The following is a 22,008-nucleotide window of genomic DNA, read 5'->3' as shown; positions in this document are numbered from 1 at the left end:
TAACCCTCTTCTTCAACGTCCATCCCATTTTGCACAAGATCTCTGGTGGTTCAATCATCCAGTCTATCGTTCAGCATGGCCTCACAACCTCCTAAAATATATCCTTGTTTGATGATAAAAATATTAAACAGTATCTTTTAAATTCATGATAATAAAAATATTAAACAGTATCTTTTAGATTCATGGCAGATATCTAAATTCCCACGTGAGTGACATAAAATGCGAACGTTGGGCGAAAGAAATTAATGAACACTCCAATATTTGACAATGAAAGATTTAAAACACCTGCCTTGGATAGATAATGATGCATAAAACCCCATTAGCATTTAGTATGTACAGCTTGCTCTCGCGTGAATACACAGTTCAAAACCTTGTGGTTTTAACAAGAACAGTCGACTCTGAGGTAATAAAACATTTAAAAGCGAAGGAAATAACAGGGACATAAAATAGCACGTTGCACAGGGCAAAGGTCAGCTGAAAAAACGACAGAAAATGGACGAAAAGGTCGATCATAACGATGATAAAAGTCAACTGCTTGACACTCAAGCATGTACAACAAACACGGAGCTTTTGGGCTCGGAATATTACGCGATGATAGAAATATGCCCTGACAAAGAAGCAGTAAAGGGCAGGTGCGAAAAACATGGCCAGGAAATGGCTGAAACCGAAGGAGAGAAGCATGTCTTGGTTACAAGTACCGTTCGCAAAAATTGAGCCGGATGTTGAGCACGGTTTAGTGCCATTCAAAATGAGAGGCAGAGGAAGCAGATGGCTGAGTAATATGCAATGTATCATGGTTCTCTTATGTTTCTTCATCGTGTTTGTCGTTTGTGTTGCGCCTATCTTCTTCACTTTGAGACACGCTGTGGCCGGAGACAGCGAAAAACACGAACAGTTTTCTATCGTCAACTGAACATTCAATATTATTACACTAGGGGGGAATTATCTTTTGCACGTATTATCGACTTTGTAGATGACGGAGAAATTATTACGGTCATATAACCAAACAGCGCTAATAAATATATCATTAATAGCTGCACTCATGATATTTAGAATCTAAAATCAAAAATCTGTACTTTTCTTCCCCTTTTCATCGACAAAAACACAATAGAAATGCAAAGTAGTTCATGTTACATTTACATACGAAGAGGAAAGTGCCTTTCGTCAACAAATTCATTAAATATAATTGTTTCTAATGTAAACTCGATGCGAGAGCAGTATTTTAAATACGTGTATGTTTGAATTGAATAGTGAAGTCGTAGAAGGTTTATTAGAGAATCCTAAAAGATTTTGCATGTAAAAATTGTATGTAAAAACCATTCACTGGTAAAAACTCGAGTTGGATTGTTGAGATGCTTGGATTAACTGAGCGTTAGAGATAATAAGGAATAGTTTGATCATAAAACTTGCGAATTTGTAACAGCAAGAAAAATAAGGATGAACTGTTGTATAAAAGTATTAAAAAATTATACTACACCGAAATGACTCGCTCTTTTGTTCTGTTTTAAAGCTATTGCGCGTTTTCCAATAAAAAAATAATGATAAAAATATGTCAATGCCATTTGTAACACGTGTTGTGATGTCAAAGATGATGTAGAGATTACAAGATATGGGCTTTGAAGAGATTAAATAAGAGTTTTCAAGTGAAATCGTGAAAGACACATCCTAATTTATTTGGATGCGTCAAGACCCAAACGTGGTGGGCTAGTATACTAAAAATAGTTGTGTTTAGACTTTTAAGATGTCTCTGACGTGTTGAAAAAGAGATATTCTCTCTCCCTTTCCAAAGAAACTTATTTGCAGACGTTTCTTGGTCAATTTTTTAACAATGATATATATATATATATATATATATATATATATATATATATATATATATATATATATATATATATATATATATATATATATGGATTACGGTTCAAACAAATAATGCTTTAGCAAACATGAAACATGAAAAAGCAAATATGATTTATAGAGTTATTGTTATTATGTTCAATAAAGACAACAATTACAATATTCAGCACATTAATGAAAATGATTAAAGATAACACTGAAGTGTCACATACAAATGTATGCATATGCTTCAAAATATAATTTAAATATTATGTGCACTGTTTTTGTCTTATCTGTGTCCTATCTCGCATATTGCTTCCCACATTTACGGCTTCATTCACACTTTTGTTGAAAAAAGCGTGAATATCACTGATGACTCTTCACCTAACAGGTGAATTTACAGTGATTTAATATTAAACAAAGCTGGCTGAAAAAATCGCTTACCGATATTACACCAGTAACACTGCATTTATACAACCATCATTCTCAGGATTGTTCGTAACTTGTGCATATTTTCCTAAAATATAAACTTGCCAGTCAGATCAGGTTATAAGTTAATTCAGATACAAAAAGCAATGGTGGGAAAGAAATTTCATGATTCTTTTTTCACAATTTTTAAACAAGTCTTACCCCAAACAACTTTTCCACCTTGAGTTACAAGCCCAAGTTCACTAACATTCACCTGGAATACAATGAAATTCATTAGAAAAATAACTAAACATGTATGCATTATAAACTTATTAGCAAAGAACAGTGTAATATATAATACCTCAATAACTGTCCCCTTTGTGATAACACCCAGGGATGTGTACATAGGAGATTGTGGATTCTTCTTTATGCCAATAATTGGAAGACAAAACGTTGCTTTTAGCTGTGGGATGGAAAATATTCATTATTCGAATGCATGAAGAAATTTTACAAAATGAGTACTGTAAGAACAGATATATGCTCATGAGTTATGAGTACAGTGCAGTTAGTCATGGTTTAAATATTTGAAAACAATGTTAAATAGCTTAGGAACTACTAACAAGGGTTATTCAAACTGTACCTCTGGATGGGTGACATGAGCTTTCTTGAATCGTAAACCCTGTGATAGGAAAGAGTCTAGTTAGGGCAATTTTCTGTACGTCAGAAACAATTTGAGCGGTTTCATTTCTTGTACATGTGAGCAAGACACTACTCTTCTCAAATTAAGACACGGTGCAGTAATTAGTTGATTAGGAATTCATCATCATTGCACAATAAAGAAAAAACAAAACCATATAGGGTTGTCACAGAGATAACAGCGTAATATGACTTGTTAAATAAGTTCCCAAATAAAAAATGTGATGCTGCTATATGCTATCCACCGCATCCTCACCATTGGTCTGATAAATCTTTCATATTTTGGTGGTTTTCTTGTAAAGCCTTCACCAACGTAACAAGCTTTTGTGACCATCCTTTTCCAACCTTTTCCTAAATGAGTGATGAAATATTTAATATCCAAATATCTCAATGTACTTCAACTTTATGAATAATTAACATAAAAAAACATTAGCAAATAAAATATTACTTCTTGACTTTCCAGTTTTGACAACTTTGAAGACTTCGTTCTCTCCAACTGCCTTCACTTTTGGCAGTGGTACTTCCCATTTACCCTAAGGAAAATTAGACTGTTAGTTTACAGCAAGACAATGCAAATTTGTTGGACTAGTTTTAACATAAGAAGACAGTGCAAATATCAATAGCTATGGGCCTTGACAAGTGCCAAAGCAAATTACTGCTAGTGCTGTACGTTCCAACCATGCAGTTATTTCGAAGAGACTATGTACTAGCTCCTTCTGAGAAACAGGACACAGGACCATTTGATAGTCTATTAAAAAGACACCATTCAATTGAACTCACAGCCTTTTCTTTTCTTTTCTGCTTAATCATATTACTCAAGACTTTAGCTCGTGATTGCCCCTCTCGATCTAAAAGATAAGCTGGTACAGCTCCATCTGGAACTTTATCCTCATTTCTTGTCTTTGTTTTCTTTTCTTGGTGCATTTTAATTCTAATGGAGAAGATCAGAATTTAAGAGATGCAGCTTTTGAGCAGATCAACACCTCATAATTGTTAGTTTTACTAAATCAAGCAAACTTTGTGTGACATCAGACTTTCAGTGTTTCACATTTTTTAATAAAAAAGAACTATTGTGAGTCATATATTAATGATACTTACGTCTTTTTCATTTGCACCTTTTCTGCATGTCGTTTCTTGTTGTAAAGTTTGGCTCTGAACAAAAATATCAAGTTCCATTAGTGATATGTACTCCTTGGTTGAAACAAAAGTGGAAATTCTCCAACTAGTGCAAATTCCTACCTAAGTCCATGGAGTTTTCTTGCATGTTCAGCTCTTTCATGGACCTGTCTTGCTTCCTTTTTCCGTCTGTAAGTGTACAAAAACATTTAACACTTAAAAAAATACCTATCACAGTGATTTATCAGTCTTCAATTGAAATCAGACAACTTACTTTCTTTCAAAATGATCCAATCGGTAGCCATGTCTCTTCCGAGATAACTCGATGTGTTCATTTTGAGGCTAAATACAATCAGACAGTAAATTATTTGGCATTTTTGTTAAGACTATTGCCAGATGATTTCACTATAAATCACGATGGTCAGGAAGCCGACCAGAAAAACTCCCAAATATCTTTCACAATACAAAGAAAAGCTAGCTGGCTTACCATCTCTGATATATCCCAGAATAAAGGATTAATATGCAATAAAATTTATTCAAGATCACAACCAGATTCTTTCCAAAATCTCACATTTCTCTCGCTTTATTTATCAAACAAAAAATTTACAACAAACATGTGTAAAGTTATGAATGAAATCTGGAAGAAGAATAATCTCTAAGTGCCCTGCACTGTCCCCTACGCATAACCCTATATGACCTTTATAAATTATCCCTTTAAAACCCTAGAGTTACACATTCTTCCTTTATACTGAAGATGAACCCCAAATATTCATACAAAGTCCTGAAACAATAATAGGTATCCCCATATATCCTTGTTGATCGCAAACCAAAATTAACCCTTGCTATCCAGAATTGTTTTTATTACCCATGCCTCGATCGACCTTTTAAATGAATATATAATAATTTATTCACATTATTAGTACTAGGGAAATTTACAATAATCAATCATGCATTAAAATTAAGTATAATAGTAAAATTAAGTATAATCGACCTTTTATGCGGCTTATAGTCGGCAGTCGGTCAAAGTACGAGAAGCGGGCGGCGATTGCGAAATATTCATTTTTGTTGACGTGAATAAATTAAATTTGAGCCAAGATGGCGATTTCCAGCAGAGCTATCAAACAAGGGGCTCGATATTTCGGCGCTGTTTGCGGAGAATTCTCGACAGGAAAAGGACTACAGAGCCTTTTTTTAAAACAAGTAAGTGTTAGCCTATTGCGATTTCTATTAATCGAAAAATTTTGTTCAAGTTTTATGGGTTATAGACAATTTTTCCTCAGGGAGGAGTGACAGCGCAAAACAACTGCTTTCTCTAAAACTCGAATATACGATAGTAACGATACTAAAGTGATAGAGTAAAAAAGGCACTTTAAAAGTTGTAAAAAACTCTTCGTTTTTAGAGTTCTCTTTTACCAACAAAATTGAAAAAGTCATGTTTAAGCACAGAGGTATGGTTGAAAGCTAAGAAGTTATAAAGCTTGTACAGCATGTATTGTTTTATAAAAAACAGACAGTAAACTTTATAACAAACACATTTTAAGGTAAGAAAAGTTACCCTCATGCCAGGCCATGGCATTGGTCCTGAGATCTCTGATGCTGTGAAAGAAGTGTTTAGCGCAGCAGAGGTAAGCATTTTGAAGGATTTCCAAGTCGTGTGCCCCAGTGCCCTATGTTAACCGAAGCGGAAAGCCATATTGCAGAGTATGGCAGTTTTTTGTGAGATCTTGGGTAAAAATTTCATGTTTAGTAAATCGTAATTTCATTCATTCAAGGTTCCTATAACTTGGGAAGAAGTCAATGTGGAACCAATTGTCCTACCAAGTGGAAGAACCACGTCCCGCCGCAAGTAATCAAATCTATCAATCAGAATAAAGTGGGTCTGAAAGGTACACTTTATGTACATTCATGGAGCCAGCCTGATGCTTTAGTCGTGCTATGCTAAACGATAAGGAATATTAATTTGGTGTTTAATATGAAAACAACACATTTCTGTGTTATAGGACCTATGGAAACAAAGATTGGAAAAGGCCATGTATCATTGAATCTTACTTTAAGAAAGTAGGATTAAATATTATAATTATTTAAGAAATGTTAAACAAATAAAAAACCTGTTGTTTGCTATCCATCGTAGGACATTCAACTTGTTTGCCAATGTCCGTCCATGCTGCTCAATTGAAGGTTACCCTACAGCATACAAGGATGTCAATCTTGTCACAATTCGTGAAAACACAGAGGGTGAATACAGTGGTATTGAGCATTTGGTAGGCACAAAAAGTCTCCAGGGTATTTCATCCTTTGCTGGATTGCATTGCTTGCTATCAATTTCCTGCTATGTCGATTTCAGGTTGTTGAGGGTGTTGTTCAGAGCATCAAACTGATTACAAAGAATGCATCATCCAGAGTTGCTGAGTATGCGTTCAGTTATGCCAGAGCAAACAACAGACATACTGTTACAGCTGTACACAAGGCAAATATCATGTAAGAAGATCACTTCTAGTTCATCCAATGCTCTTCAGAATTATCCCGTCAAATGTTGTTTCTGTGCTTGACATTTACTCTGTCATAAATTCATGCCTTTTCAATGGATACAGGCGGAAATCCGATGGGCTGTTCCTGCAGTGTTGTCGTGAAGTTGCAGAGAAGTACAAAGACATTAGATACCAGGAAACGTATCTTGATACAACCTGCCTAAATGTAAGCACCCATTCTCCCAGCACCATATCTCTGCCTCTTCATCAGAGTTTTCAAAAACATTCTTGTTTCATCTACCACATAGATTGTAAAAGATCCAAGCCAGTACGATGTGTTGGTCATGCCCAACCTGTATGGTGACATACTGAGGTAGTTGATGACACCATGTTGGACGATTTTAACCAACAACTGTAGCTACCAAACACTGTATAAACATTTATGCCACACAACCCGGCCATGCACTTTTGCTTTCACATAAACCGAGATGACTTCCAACCATTCAAATTTCTTTGCAGCGACCTTTGCGCTGGATTAGTTGGAGGTCTTGGTGTCACACCAAGCGGAAATATTGGTGAAGATGGAGTAGCCATATTTGAATCGGTAATTTATAAACTTTGGGTAAAACAGGCAAAGCTGTTATAGCCTAAAATTATGTAGGTTTCCCTGTCTCCTGGGAATGTAATCCCATACAGAATAGTGGAAAACTGGTAGACCTGCCTGATATGAGTTTGTTCTCCATGAAAATACTGAAACCATATGTTTACTGTTTCAAAATATCTGACCTCACCTCTTGCCAGGTTCACGGAACAGCCCCAGATATCGCTGGAGAAGACAAGGCAAATCCCACAGCATTGTTGCTAAGCGCCGTGATGATGTTACGTCATATGAATCTTGGTGAACACGCGAGCCAAATTGAACAAGCAACGCTTTCCACCATCAAAGAAGGAAAGGTAGGATAAGGGTAAACTTTGAAACAGGAACTCTACGTTCACGAGTCTCTTCCGTCCGACGTTCCCATTCTCTTTGAAGCTCTGTTTTAAATGAAAAATGAAATGATCCCAGTTAACTTAACAGCTGTGATTCAACCAAACGTGAAATCAATGACAATGAAATGAACTCAAACTGTTTAAACTTAAAATCATCACTTGCTTAATCTAGGTTCGCACGCGCGATCTTGGTGGGGATGCAAGCTGCTCAGCTTTTACAGAAGAAATCTGCAACAACTTAAAACGATCTTAGCTGTGACAGCATAAATAACAGTTGTCTTTTACACTGGACGGAATGTACCCAGGGACGTAAAATGATCTCGCAGGATTCTACATGAATTGTTGACACATAAAGCCATTGCGTTTAAAATCATTTCATGTGATCAATGGCTGTATTTATTAGTGAGAAGAAAAAAAACTTCGGCTGTAAATATTTTTCGCTGAAATAAATGAATTTGCCAAGATGATTGTGTGTGGTGATATATATTGAGTGTTGATCTATAAGGATCCTGTCGAAATGAACAATGGGTCACTTTAGTTTGTGATGTAATATTTCGACAGAAAGATATACCACTCCAGTTTATGGTATACGCAACTGGGCTATTCAAGGTGAAAGAAATAGAAATGAAGGAACTGGGAATGGACAGAGGGACGTAAAAACACGGAATCTATAAAACCTGTAACGAGAAAATACGGAATTTCTGAATAGGCTGTAACAGCTGTTAAAACATGTCATGAAAGAACTCAAACATGAATGCAATGTTTGTTTCAGGATATTAAAAGGAGCACATATCACAGTTGAGCTATTCAAATAAGACACAACAAAGATTCCTCTGGCAATTATTCGGTATTTGCTGAAGGTACCAGATGGAAAATAATTGAAGTGAGATATCAGTCACATGACTAATGCATTTAAATATCAATCTTCCAAATTATCATATCAAAAATTGCAGGTCTGGGCTATATCAATCAACACACAATGTTGAAGCTTAGGGAAGCCGCATTTTTAAACTGGAAATCCAATAAGAGGTGTAAGGGCATAGCAATTTCATTTATATTGAATTGGTTTTGCTTGAGATGGTAAGAGACTAAAAGTAGCCTGCCCTGTTCTGTATTTCATTATCAGCGATATCTAGAGACGATCAGATAAACAAGCTTGAAAGAGCAGCTGGGTATTTGCAATCAAGAGAGGAACTTAAAACGACCGGGAAGAATAGATTGCTCTCAAGCGGGCGTTGAAAGACATTTTCCGCAGGACGCTTGCTTGAAACCTTAGCAGTAGTCACGTACGATGCTTTTTTTATCCACTGTAGTACTTAAGTTAACTCACAGTATAGAAGATAGTAATCCGCCCAAGAAGAAGAAACGAATCCTTTAAACTAGATCTTAAGCAGATCGTAAGTCGCCCTAAGTCGCAACCTGTGGGGAGACTTCGACAGCCCACCCTTCTATTGATAAATTAATTATTTTGACAGGCTTGCAAACAATGTTGGCACTTTTCGAGGCTGCCTGGAGGCTAATCTAACCGTGCCTGCATTATTAGTAAACCTTCATACATCAGTGATACATGTACGCACACGAGGGAGAAAAACACGCAGTTGTTTTTATTGAAAACTACAGTGGTCAAAACAAGCGCAAATTCGACTACCACGCGCTAGAACACCGCATAATTTGCGTACCGGAAGTTCGTAAATTGTGACGTCACAGCTAAAGGAAGTCGTTGCTGAAGGCTAGCAACTTGGGTTATGTTTTGAAATAATTTCAAGTATGGCTATGTCAAGTATATATCTTATAGCATAAGGATCGAGATATCTCTTATTAGAGTGCTCCACGGCGATCTAAATGCTTTTGGACATACAGTATATCAATACATACACTCAACAACATCGGCGGTGAATCCGTCATGATTTTTCTAACGATCGTACGTAAGGTTTTTCTTGTGTGTATTTTTATACAACTACGGGTAGGTAGCGACGCATCATCATCACAATACTACACGAATACATGGGCAGTTCACATCCCAAACGTAGACCAGGAAAAAGTGAATGAAATTGCTCGTCGACATGGCATGATAAACCTTGGTCAGGTAAGGTTAAAACCGTAGAAATATCTGTGTATGACGATGTATACAAGAAGCAAGCTTTGAGGAATTACAGAGGCCCTTTATAGAACGTGTTACAAAATTATCTTACAAGGTTGGAACTCTTGACGGGTACTACCATTTCAAACATCGTGCGCATTCTAAGCGTATGCGACGGGAATCGCTGGAGCATACTTCACGATTGTCTAGGGAGATTAAGGTTTGTCACGATTCTTTTGTATTATTTGGCGATTTAATACTACAGCATCGTAGACATCGACAATATCGTGCCGAAGACCAATGTTTTTGACACACGCTGACATGCAAATTAAAACCATCTTATTTCGCTTTTCGGCAGGTAAAATGGGTCGAACAGCAAGCTGTTAAAAGAAGAGTGAAAAGAGATGCCTTATTATTTCCCGATCCCTTGTGGAACAAACAGTGGTATTTGGTAAGAAATTCAATATAATTATCTCATACTCTTTTCAAAATTAGAATTCCTCGAAGTCCTAGAATAATGGAATCATTCTAAAATGTAGCAATATTCCGTACAGAGATATAATATTTGTCAACAAACTGCCCTTGGGGGTAGAGAAAGCACGGAAATACCAAAAATATAGCTTTCCTCGTTTTAAAAAGCCGGCTTGCTATTTTTCTGGTGAACATGCCCTAAGGAAATACTTAGAAAAAAAGCCTTTAAATGTATATTGGCTTGTCCAATAAAAATTTCAAGTGTTTGTATTGCACAATAGCATTTATGTGATGCATGATTAGACTTTTACTTCCTAGCTTGGATTGTATCATAGCTGTTCAAATATTTGATTGCATAAATAGGTTGGATAGATATTGCTTGGCACTAAGTCCATCTAAAACCTCAATATTCTAGCCCTGTTTGTACTTTATCATAAGATTAGAGTCCTGTCAGTAATGATTATAACACATCCTTCAAAGTTAATAAATGAATCTCTTTTTTTATGATATTTTCAAGCATAATAATGCCAAGCTGTTCAAGAATTATGACCACAATGTTATAGCTGTGTGGAAACAGTTGAACTACACAGGCCGAGGTGTTTCTGTGTCAATCTTAGATGACGGTCAGTCGAAATTCACACACATCATAACTAACTTTGCATTACAACTTATGTAACTACTATAATTTAATATGTATTTATCATGTAGGAATCGAAAAAGACCATCCTGACCTGAAAGCAAATTATGTATGTAGGATAATACTGGAAAATATTCAATTTTAGGTTCCAATAGGGCAGAATAGCATTCAACATGACAAGAATACTGCCTATATATCATAGAATTTCAATTTTTTTCACACCATCACAAGTGTACCTGCACAAATAAACACCAAGTTATCTTTCAATTGAAATATTTCATAGGATCCTGATGCGAGTTTTGACTACAACAGCAACGATCCTGACCCTCAACCAAGACCAACATATAATGACGAAAACAGGTGTGTTACTCAACACCGGAAACTATTACAACCTACTGTAATACTGTTCCTCTCACAGCCTTTCTTCCCTTTCATTCTATCAGGCATGGAACAAGATGTGCTGGTGAGGTCGCTGCGGTTGCTGGAAACACTCATTGTGGTGTTGGCGTAGCTTATGGTGCCAAAGTTGGAGGTCAACAAATATTTCATCAGCTTGACTCTTAGCAAATAACCTTTCCTTAGTTGTTGATAAACTATCACAACTCCAGTCTGTTGGTGGCATCAATTAAAGTAACCCATTGTTCATGTACATGCATGTGTACCTATTTTTATGCCCACCGTCTGTTGTTGCATTCAAGCGGGTATCTTTCAGCTTACACCCTGTACTCTTTCTTGACATTCCATATGCATATCTTTGGATTAAAGTTAAACACATGATATGGTTTTTATTACGGATTAAGTAATATTTCATCGCTGAAACATTCCTACAAGCTTATGTATTCATGTGCTTCAAAGCGCGCATATTCCCTTGTCAACACGCAGTCAATGTTTCCTGCGAAAAGCAATGATTTCTGAAGAGATTCCTCTTCTATTTTTCCAGGTATTCGTATGTTAGACGGTGAGGTGACGGATGTTGTAGAAGCGCACTCCTTAAGTTACAAACCAGAGCATATAGATATTTACAGTTCAAGCTGGGGGCCAGACGATGATGGAAAGACGGTGGACGGACCAGGTCCACTTGCAAAAGTCGCATTCTCCGAAGGAATCGCTAAGGTGCGAAACATGACAAATTTGCTCATACGGATTGAAAAACCCACCATATCTCAGATATCTTTCTCAGATAGTTCACACACAAACCACGACAGTTTATTGTAGAATACTACCTACACTACACCACCATGTTTGAGATATCTTTCTTAGCTGGACCACCAGATTGTTCAGATACCATCCAAACAACCAGATGTTCACCATCATTATATCCGTGTTTCCGTTTAGGGTCGTGGTGGCCTTGGGAATATCTTCGTGTGGGCATCAGGGAACGGTGGTCGTGATCAAGATAACTGCAACTGCGATGGTTACACGAACAGTATTTATACCCTGTCTATTAGTTCTGCAACTGAACATGGTACCAGCCCTTGGTATTCAGAATTCTGCGCTTCCACACTGGCATCAACTTTTAGTAGCGGTTCCTGGGGAATGAGGAAAATAGTAAGTGATTTCTTCCCGCCAAAGTTGGGATGAACGTGACTCTGGCATAAGAATTGATGATTATCTCGTGGAAACTCGGGCTTTTTCTGTTTGAGAGTTCATGCATGAGTATCCCATTGATCCTCTGGCTTGTCAACTTTCTCCCGCTTAAGCCGGGCATGTCTCGCCTTCTAAACTCTTTTTCCGGCTTCAGGTAACAACAGATCTCCATCATAGATGTACCTCAGACCACACAGGAACTTCGGCCTCTGCTCCACTTGCAGCTGGAATACTGGCACTAGCATTGGAAGCGAAGTAAGCCATAATCTCAGAGTTTACCCACCGTCAAAATAAAGCAGCGCTCTCAACTAAAAAATTGATTATCATCACTCAAAAGGTGGAGCATAAATTCAAGCGTTTTCATGTTTTTTCCTCGACTTCGTTTCTTTCAGTCCAAAGTTAACGTGGCGTGATATGCAGCACATTGTTGTACGAACGTCAAAACCTAACAAACTTAAGTCGAACGACTGGGTTACCAATGGTGTCGGGCGAAGAATCAGCCATCGCTTTGGCTATGGTTTGTTGGACGCTAAGGACTTAGTAGACCTCGCCAAAAGATGGAAGAGATCCCCTGAGAAACGATGCTGCAGTGAAGCGAAGGATACCACCCCCCGGTGAGAAATTTAACTGAAAGAGTTAGAGAGAGACATTATCAATAAACGAGTTTTTGTTTTCCTCTTGCAAAAAAACAACAACAGTTAAACTGGATCTTTCTCGCCAGGCAGAACTGTTTAGGTCAGACTGAATTACCCACCGACAATAAGCTAGTTTTGTAGAAGTTTTTAGCTTTACTGAAACTGTGAAAGGAGCAATGATTTAAATTGGTTTGGAACAATAATAGCGTTTTAGAAGAGACTTTCTGTAGACCTTGTGGACTTCCCTTCACATGAACCAGATACACGGAAATGAATATGCATAAAAGATATCTTATCTTCCGCTGAAAATGGTTCATTTTGAACACCATTAACTAGTTTGTGTTTACTTGATTTTGTTCCAGAGCAATTCCTGTTAAAGGTAGTCTGACCGTCGAAAGAGATACCACAGGTTGCGAGGGAACTGAGAACCACATCCGGTATTTGGAGCACGTGGAAGTCATACTGTCCTTATCGTTTACACGACGAGGTGATCTCACCATCTACATCACCTCGCCCCAGGGAACACGGTCGACACTGCTGGGCAAGCGAAGGATGGACTACTCGGCAAAAGGATTTAATAACTGGGCGTTCATGTCTACGCATACCTGGGAGGAAAATCCGAAAGGAAAGTGGAAGCTGGAGATCGAGAATGTTGGTAAGTGGTAGCACAAGACGTGCGATAGCGTCATAGTTCAGATAATATCATTCCGGTCCTACCATATCCCACTTCGTACATCACACTCCTAAGTCATATCCCACTTCGTACACCACACTCCTATGCCATATCCCACTTCGTACACCACACTTTTACCATATCCCACTCTTCCTTGTACACAGTTCTGGGTCTGATGATTAGGACAATCGTATATCTCTCATCCGAAAGTATCCTTCAATGAGATCAACTAAACGGAATATCTCTTCTTGCAGGTAGCACTGCTAACACTGGTACTTTAAGAGGCTGGCAACTCCGTTTCCATGGCACCCAGGAAGAGCCAGGAATTGCGTATACAAACTGCTCCAGCGAATGCAAAGGAGGATGTCACGGTCCGACCGCCCGAGACTGTTCCGAGTGTGCGCACTACAGGTCAAACGGAGTAAGTCGAAGCGAAAGTCTTTACTTTTGCATCAAAACGATATATCTTGTGATGTTTCACAAGTTGTCAAAATATTTCATCTCATGAATGTCAGATGTTGGGATGCTGGGTAGCAACAACTACCTGCAGGTGCCTGAACTGTCTAACTGCAAATCCTGGCCAAAAGTCTAGTGCACACTGAAGAGAAGTGAAAAATTTAAAATTTTTTCCAATACAATGTGCAATATGAACCGACTAGAGACTAATAAGACTTTGAAATCATCATCAAATGATGCCACTTAGTTTTGAAGAAATAAAACAAACAACTGAAAAAGTATAATTTTTGTCAATGTTTGGTCTCTGACACAATTTACAAGTTGCAGGAAAAGTAGACGGTTTTAGACCACGCAAGACTAACTGCAAATATTTTTTGGCTACCTGCATAAATACAAGCATTTACATCCGTTAACTGAGAGTTAGGTGCCTTGGCCTGTGGCGTTTCATTCAGGTGCTTTGTCCAGATCTTCAATCTGTGAGCATTGTCTCTTAGGTTTGTGTAAACAAATGTCACGACAACGAATACGCCGTTGAGGCAACGAAGGATTGCAAGACTTGTTCCAACACTTGTGAGAAATGTAAAGGGCCAGAATTCAACCACTGTACTTCATGTAAAGAACCGAAGCTGCTCAAGGAAGGAATCTGCGTCAAAGACTGCACGGATGGGTGGTTTGCAAACGAGGGAATCTGCCAGAGATGCGATCCCAAGTGTCTGACCTGCAGCGGCAAAGCCATATTTTGTACTTCTTGCAAGGAGGATCATAAGCTTGAGATGAACAGGTCAGTTGGTTGGTAGGTAGAGGGTGTGCGCGTGCATGTGAGTGCAGTGAAAATTGGTAAATAAGGGGGGGGGGGGTTGCAGGCAAACTCTCATCTTTCTCTCTCACCTCCAGGTGTGTTATCGACTGCAAAAGCAATGAATACGTGTCAAATGACCTCTGTGTGCAATGCCATCTTTCATGTTTGACGTGCAACAACGGCAGTGCATGGTCCTGCACTAAATGTGGGGTGACCACAGTAAGTCGTGAAGGGGTAACACATGATGCGTATTTACACAGAGGGATGTGTATGCTGACGTGCCCCTCCGGTTTCTACGGCAGCGATCATCAATGTGTGCCGTGCGATACTTCATGCAAGCATTGCAAAGGTCCGCTGAATACTGATTGTACGTCATGTAAAGATGGATTGGTTAGAACGGACGATGGAACAGGATTGTGTTTAGATAATTGTCCATCGGGTAAGAAGACAAATTTGATACCAGAAACCAGCTTTCGTTTCCTATATCTAGCTGTATTCATTATTATCCTCCATCTTCCAGGATCAAGTCATAGGATATCCGAGGACACATGTGTGAAATGTGGATCAAATTGTAGCGCATGTGACCCTGATCATCCCTCACACTGCACGGCCTGTGGTCAAGCCATGTTTCTATGGAAACAAAAATGCGTGACGATCGACGCATGTCCGAGGGGTACATACCCTGAGGTACAGAGTTTCCGGTGTAAATACTGTCACCCCTCCTGTGCGGCATGTCTTGGTCCGCCTACCCATTGTACCGCCTGCTCAGGTTATACGTATCTCCATGGAAACGAATGTAAGGCGATTTGCCCGACCGGAACCTACGGTAGAAACAACAAGTAAGTATTACGACTGTTTTGTGCGGAAAGATTTTCAAATGATGCCATAACGAAAAGTGAAACTTTCAAACGAAATAAACTGCAACTGGATGCATTAGATTACTACCATCCTTCGACATTTCAACTGGTTCATTCCTGTAACGTGTTGTCATCGGTTTTCGTAAAAAGTTCAACAGCTTATTCTGATGATATTTCTCGCAGGTGTTTGACGTGTTATGACAACTGTTCCAGCTGTTTCGGAGGCGGTCGTAACGAGTGTTTGACGTGTGACAATGGCTTTGTCTTCTTCGAAAACAGCTGCCTGAAGCAATGTCCCGCAGGGATGTTTGCGGATAAAAGAGGACGATGTCAGCCCTGCTCGCTAACGTGCGAGGGATGTTCAGGGATAGCAACGAACTGCACAAAATGCAAAGGTAGAAATATGCCATTTCTTCGCACGCTTTTTAGAGCAGTAAACTTAGGTGTTCTCGCAACAGGAAAAACGCTTTTCATTGCAGAACATTCAAACAATAGAATACATAGAAGATAGGCTATGAAATACGTCCACAAAATAATTTAAAACATGACACTTTGACATGATCTTTCACATAGACGTTCTCTTTTTAGAGGGTTTCAGTAAAGATGAAGGAGCATGCAAGTCCGTGTGCGAAGATGGGACATTTTATAACAGCACACTGGCTTCTAAAAACGTTGGAAACAAAACACAAGATCATTGCTCAGAATGTCACGTTTCTTGCTCAGTTTGTTCGGGTCCCAGCAAGTACGATTGTCTGAGGTGCAAAGGAGTGAAGTTTAGAGATCCCGAGAGCGGATTGTGCTCGCTTAATTGTCCTGAACGTGGCTACTACGAGGATATCTCAAGTACACTGTGCGAGCCATGCCCCTCCGAGTGTCTGAACTGTGGTAAACCAAGTGTATGTTTGAGATGCGTCCCAGGCTTATGGCTCCACGAAAGGAAGTGTATACCTCATTGCCCTAAAGGATTTTACGGTGAGAATACGACGAACGCATGTGCGCCATGTAATACCGCTTGTAAAGATTGCGCTGGCTCGCCTACAAGTTGTATAGAGTGCGCTCCGCCACGGATATTGTTCAAGAACGAGTGTGTGACCGCATGTCCATCTGGGATGTTTCTATCGAAGGATTTCAACCGATGCTTGCCTTGCGATGGCTCTGTTTGACTGCGTCGGTGCTGGTAGAAGTCGCTGTACTTCATGTAGGCCAGGATTGGTCCTGTTTCAAGCGCAGTGCAGATCGAGATGCCCGACTAGGTATTACTTCAATGAATATGTCAAAAACTGTCAGCCATGTGATTACTACTGCAAAGAATGTAGCGGAGGTGAGCCACTTTAATTTGTTTGCTGTTTCAAGCCTAATAGAATGGTAGATAGAGGTCTCTACTAAGGGATATAGTTAAATATGGTTCGGAAATGTTCAAACGCTTTGTTTGTTGTTTCTAACTCAGGATTCTTTCATTTACTAGGAAACGGTCTGTCAAACTGTAGAAAATGTTTAACACCGTTGGTGCTCGAAAACAACGTTTGCGTGAGAGTGTGTTCGCCCGGTTTCGTTCTGAATCGTGCAGAACGCAAATGCGTTCCGTGTCACGCATCATGTGCCACGTGCATGGGCTCAACATTCGACCAATGCCTATCGTGCAAGGACAGTAAAGATAGTCTCCAAGGAACCGTGTGTCAAAGGTCTTGCCGAGACGGCATGTACAGAAATGACGAGGGGTCGCGGTGCGAAGCTTGTCATCCGACGTGTCGAACCTGTTCAGGCAGGGGAAAGGTCGCTTGTACGAGCTGCGACCCCAGACGTTCATTGACCCTAGGTCAGTGTTTATCCCCCTGTCCAGGCAACCAGTATAAGAACAAGGGTACATGCTACACGTGCAGTACCGGTTGCAAGACGTGCAAAGGATCGACCAGCCAGGAGTGCTTGAGTTGCCACGAAGGCAAAAAACTCTTCAATTTTACTTGCGTCAAGAACTGTCCACCAGGAACCTACGAGGGAGAGTCCAACGGCTTGCCCGAGTGTAAGACGTGCCATCCATCGTGCGCAACCTGCACGCAGGCAGGACCCGACGCCTGCACATCTTGTCGTATGGATCTTTACTACCAGGGAAGATACTGCGTTCAAGAATGCTCGATCGACCACAAACTGGACGAGAATACGAGGACCTGCAAAACGTGTAACACTGACTGCCCTTATACGAACATAACTGGACGGCGCTCAGCTCTGCTTCCTCATCAAAACGACGACGAGAATTCCTCACGGAATAAAATAGAAAACCATTTCATCTTAATCTCATTGGCAACATGCTTATCGCTGCTCGCAATATTTGCGCTTTTCGGTCTCTTCAAACCTCGCTCGAGCAAAGGCTACACAAAAGTTGAGAATAACTCCGCGTCGAGTGTTGAAATATCGAAGAACGACGTCCCAAGTGTCTACATCCGCGATGATCAGTCGGAAAGAATCGCAATGCTCGATGACCACGACCATGATCACGATCATAATGAAATGTAATCGGAATTGAAACCACAACGCCGGAATTTTCCGTATTATAGGAATTGAAGTATTGGAATATTATTCAAGAAATATTTGACTTGCTGTGTTTGCAGTGCAATCCCAAAAATACATTTTTTACAAATTTAAATTCTATATTTTAATATATTATATCAATTGGAAAACATGTCGTATCGTTTTCAATACGTGTGGATGCATGTATGTGTGAAAATAGGAGATGGTGAAAAGGCGCGTACATACACGAATAATACATTTTTAAATTTATACATATTTTGTGTCGTTTCTTTGGTCGCAAAATCGTTTGTTTATGATTCCAGTATTCCTGCATCAGACAACCTTGTACGAGATTTGTGCATTTAAAATTCCCGCTGCCTGCACTACAGATTCTATCCAACACGAGCCAATAAATTGTTTGTAAATCGCTTTGCACTTTGCTTTTATAGTTACGTTTCCTACATTTTCTTACATACTCAATTCTAATACTCTAATACCATGCCTTTTATCCGCACAACGGTCGAGTTCAGAACAGTAAATTTGTAAAGGCTTTTCCGAAGCAACATTGCGTGCATTTAATAATCCTGTTGTTAAAAATCGCGCATATTTACTGTGGAAAGTATTAAATCCCGGTAAAACTCTATATATACATTAAACATAGCCCAACTACAAAAATCCTTATTTTCCTACCTTGTAATATTTTCCTCAGTAGAACGCATCTTCGTCTTCAGAATATTGTATTAAGTCGAATTTCACTCCCAAACCGTTGAGAAATTCTCCCATAGTTAATGAATGTTCTTGGTTGAACTTCTTAAACAAATCCTGCGCAGCTTGCTGAGAGATGGAACGCCATTTTTTGATCAGTTCTTCGAGATCGTTTAGATTGTTCTGAAGGAAAGAAAGAAATGTTTTAATTCCCAACTGTTCAGCAACAAAACTCTCTTTCTGATGTATTTTATATAAATTCAGTTCCACAAATGGAGAGAGGTGAAGAGACTTCCTATACATGTGTATAGACTCATGATCTCGCTAGCACATCGTGAGAAGGTCTCGTGGATGTTTGGCCATTTGGGACGGAGGCCAGATGCCCCCTAGAAGTCATTTGCTTGCCCACATTGAAAAATTCTCGCAGAATACACGTTGCTATGTTTATGATTTTAATCTTTGTTACCTATTTCAATAAATTTGTGTTACCATTAAATATTAATCTTATCTAGACCATTATTAATTACCTTAGCTCTGTACATCTTCACCAGCTTTAACTTTCGTAACAATTCTTCTTTATCCTTTAGAATTTTTTCCAATTCCTTCGTTTTATCGTAATCCTCTTTTGAAGAACGACTACACGACTCTCTGACTCTGTCAACGTCGTCGTTCTCTACGAGGAGAAAAGTCAAAAGATAGTCATCACTAGTACATCAAACATTGCAGATCAATGAAATAAGCATTCTTGTAACATTTTGGTTAATACCTTTGCGGGCTTTGCCGTTCAACTTGGTTCTTTTACAACGAAAACTCTGCTCTGAGTCTGAGGAAGAACGTTTGCTGCTCAATGGTGAAGCAAATTGTGATGATATCCGTGGACTTTGCATTAGCATTGAAGATTTTCCCTCCTTTTTGTCCATTGCCTAGTAAAAAGTGTTTCAAAGGTCAATTTATAAGCATTTAATATGCACATATCATGATATAATACGTCCATATTTTAAAATTCGCAATAACTTGTACCTGATTCGAGATCGCCTTTCCCTTTGACCCTAGAAATATTAACAAAGGTAATGGTTACAGGACGTACAGTTATATTCAAACTTTGGAGAAGTAAAGAAGCAAATAAATCCGTTTTACCTGCAACGGGAACTTCGTCTCCTTCGTCCGCCATTTTGAATTTCCGCGCCACATTTCGCGCAATACAATTAATTAATCTGATATCCCCCCCGTGCAAGAAGCTTACAGAATATTTTCGTGTATTGTTTAGCGATTTTATGGCGGGGGGTGTAGAGTATGGAAGTTTTAGAAGACTGAAAGTCTGAAAGATTACTGAACTATACATAAATATGGTGAATGACTGAATGTTTTGAACTGAGGAAATGGATGATTTTGAAAAAAAAGAATGCCTTCAAATCTTGGATCTTCTCACATTAGATAATCTGTTATCTTTGACAGACACTGTAACAAATAGAGTCGTCAGCGCAGAAAATAAGGAAGGTATGTTTAAGACCATTAGGATGGTAAACTGATAAATAGAAGGCACCCATCAAGGCAAAATGCCAGCAAAGTTTTCGAAACTATCCAGAATAGTTTTGAACTTGATGTGTTGGCTAATCTGCTTGTTTTACAACCTGGTAATTCTTTCCAATCCCATACAACTATATTATATATTTTTTTTAAATAGAAGCGCTGAGTGCTATTATGCTCTACACAAGAAGCAGCGAAGAACTGCTCCGAAGAAGAAAAGTTAGACGGGAAAACCTCTATGAGTATCTCGCCAAACAGGGCCACATTGAGCATCCTGCTGCAGATAAAAATACTTTGCTTAGAAAGGTCTTGAAATTCTGGGAATTGAAGAAACAAGGAGTAAGTATGGATAATTAGAGACATGACTGGTAGAGAATGACCATTGGTGGAATCCAGACATGTCAGTTACTCCCATTAGAAGAAGAATCAAACTTATTTAGAAACTCTGAAAAGTCTCACATTTCATTAGGTAGATCAGCCCCAGAAGTTCATGAATGAAGTGAAATCAACATTGTAAATTTTCTTATTTTAGAAAGATGTGAAGGAACTTGGTGATACAGGCTTCATTTTAGCCCAGCCTGGAGACAGAGTAACTGTTGGCTACACTGACCCAGAAACTCAACCAGAGAACAGTGATGAAAATGGTCCAACAATGACAGTTATTAAAAGAGAAGATACCAGCCCAATAAATATTACAACAAGTGAAGATAATAGTTCACTTACCTCCCCAGAAGAAAAATCCTCAGAAGCCAGTGAAAGTCAAGATCTTGCTATACACTTCTCTTCTTGGTTTTATAAACTGCTCAATTCTTTATCTTCAACTCCTGGGACAATCCCAACAGACTGGGGACCACAGCACTTCTGGCAGGATGCAAAGCTTATGGTGCAATGTAACGAACCCTCTGGCCTTCAGGAGACCACGGTGGACAGCGCTAATCTTGTAAGCGAGAAGTTTCTCTCAATGGTCGTCGTTGATCGATTGTGCTTCAACCCCAACCTCTCTAACGACAGCATCAAAGGAAAACGAGATTCTCATGGACTCGTGGTTGTTATGGTTGGTGGAACTGTGCATCGTGGGAAAGAATACTTGGGCGTCTTTGAGCAATCCTTCGGACTTATTCGGGATCCAACTGAGGAAAATAACTGGAAAATTAAGTTCTCAAAACTTATGTTAAAAGCATCAGGTTCATGTCCTAACAACCGGCTGGAAAGCCCAGTAAATCAGGTGCAAGGACCTCTTTGATGTAAATATACAGTTTTCCCCGGGTAGATTTAGTTGATGTGGCCAGTCAAATGTAGTTTCAATAAAAATTAGTTATATACATTTTCCGGCTGTGACTGTGTGATATGTAAGTCTGCGCAAGGTTGAATTGCGAGCAAGAGTTTCTTTGCACTCATTTTGAACGAAAAAACTTGTGTTTTCTTTCGTCAGATCTTGACTTGGGTATCCCTGGTTGTATTTTGAAAATTTCTCCCACCAAACCTTGAAGCAGCTGAAAAATGTTCCGCCAAATTTCGGGTGAAGACGCCGTAGAATAGACGAATAAACTAAACTACAAATA

General features: G+C 39.1%; 5 protein-coding genes across 7 annotated transcripts; 3 read left to right on the top strand and 2 right to left on the bottom strand.

Annotated features, from left to right (window-relative positions):
• Positions 1-7: 7 nt before the first annotated feature.
• On the bottom strand, positions 8-6,256 carry LOC114540554 (ribosome biogenesis protein NSA2 homolog). Of its 3 annotated transcripts, XM_028560673.1 has the most exons (12): positions 6,165-6,256; positions 4,331-4,398; positions 4,180-4,245; positions 4,039-4,092; positions 3,721-3,871; positions 3,389-3,473; positions 3,197-3,291; positions 2,885-2,923; positions 2,606-2,707; positions 2,467-2,518; positions 2,281-2,353; positions 8-91 (listed from the first exon to the last, which is right to left on the bottom strand). In XM_028560673.1, exons 1-11 carry the CDS (start codon positions 6,180-6,182, stop codon positions 2,286-2,288), a joined length of 798 nt encoding a protein of 265 aa, XP_028416474.1. In that variant the 5' UTR covers positions 6,183-6,256; the 3' UTR covers positions 8-91; positions 2,281-2,285. The 3 variants fall into 3 exon arrangements, with proteins under 3 accessions (XP_028416474.1, XP_028416473.1, XP_028416475.1); XM_028560672.1 differs by lacking the exon at positions 8-91 and having other exon boundaries at positions 1,977-2,353; positions 6,165-6,255; XM_028560674.1 differs by lacking the exons at positions 8-91; positions 6,165-6,256 and adding an exon at positions 4,544-4,723 and having other exon boundaries at positions 1,977-2,353.
• On the top strand, positions 5,117-7,958 carry LOC114540552 (isocitrate dehydrogenase [NAD] subunit alpha, mitochondrial-like). The gene is given in 13 exon segments (XM_028560670.1): positions 5,117-5,256; positions 5,457-5,504; positions 5,598-5,681; positions 5,829-5,883; positions 5,886-5,942; positions 6,057-6,114; positions 6,188-6,317; positions 6,401-6,534; positions 6,648-6,750; positions 6,833-6,897; positions 7,044-7,128; positions 7,326-7,478; positions 7,687-7,958. Coding segments are annotated over 13 exon segments (1,158 nt in total). The 5' UTR covers positions 5,117-5,151; the 3' UTR covers positions 7,768-7,958.
• On the bottom strand, positions 7,492-20,091 carry LOC114540555 (swi5-dependent recombination DNA repair protein 1 homolog). Its single transcript, XM_028560675.1, has 6 exons — positions 20,057-20,091; positions 19,940-19,968; positions 19,686-19,842; positions 19,447-19,592; positions 18,905-19,102; positions 7,492-7,559 (listed from the first exon to the last, which is right to left on the bottom strand). Exons 1-5 carry the CDS (start codon positions 20,088-20,090, stop codon positions 18,920-18,922), a joined length of 549 nt encoding a protein of 182 aa, XP_028416476.1. The 5' UTR covers position 20,091; the 3' UTR covers positions 7,492-7,559; positions 18,905-18,919.
• LOC114540557 (proprotein convertase subtilisin/kexin type 5-like) lies at positions 9,279-18,486 on the top strand. Its single transcript, XM_028560676.1, is given in 20 exon segments — positions 9,279-9,600; positions 9,710-9,814; positions 9,953-10,045; positions 10,583-10,688; positions 10,774-10,811; positions 10,986-11,062; positions 11,146-11,234; positions 11,643-11,815; positions 12,038-12,250; positions 12,444-12,544; positions 12,682-12,903; positions 13,287-13,579; positions 13,852-14,018; positions 14,548-14,834; positions 14,948-15,291; positions 15,373-15,691; positions 15,893-16,104; positions 16,298-16,869; positions 16,871-17,030; positions 17,175-18,486. Coding segments are annotated over 20 exon segments (4,800 nt in total). The 5' UTR covers positions 9,279-9,417; the 3' UTR covers positions 18,221-18,486.
• Positions 20,092-20,245: 154 nt separating the features above from the next.
• On the top strand, positions 20,246-21,727 carry LOC114540553 (uncharacterized protein C3orf38 homolog). The gene is made up of 3 exons (XM_028560671.1): positions 20,246-20,416; positions 20,604-20,785; positions 20,979-21,727. The coding sequence occupies exons 1-3, from the start codon at positions 20,299-20,301 to the stop codon at positions 21,687-21,689; spliced, it is 1,011 nt and encodes a 336-aa protein (XP_028416472.1). The 5' UTR covers positions 20,246-20,298; the 3' UTR covers positions 21,690-21,727.
• The last annotated feature ends 281 nt before the right edge of the window (positions 21,728-22,008 follow it).

Source organism: Dendronephthya gigantea, unplaced genomic scaffold (genome assembly GCF_004324835.1).
Source record: "Dendronephthya gigantea isolate DGI-Jeju-01 unplaced genomic scaffold, DenGig_1.0 000241F, whole genome shotgun sequence".
NCBI classification, from domain to species: domain Eukaryota; kingdom Metazoa; phylum Cnidaria; class Anthozoa; order Malacalcyonacea; family Nephtheidae; genus Dendronephthya; species Dendronephthya gigantea.
This window is presented reverse-complemented; position numbering and strand designations above follow the sequence as displayed.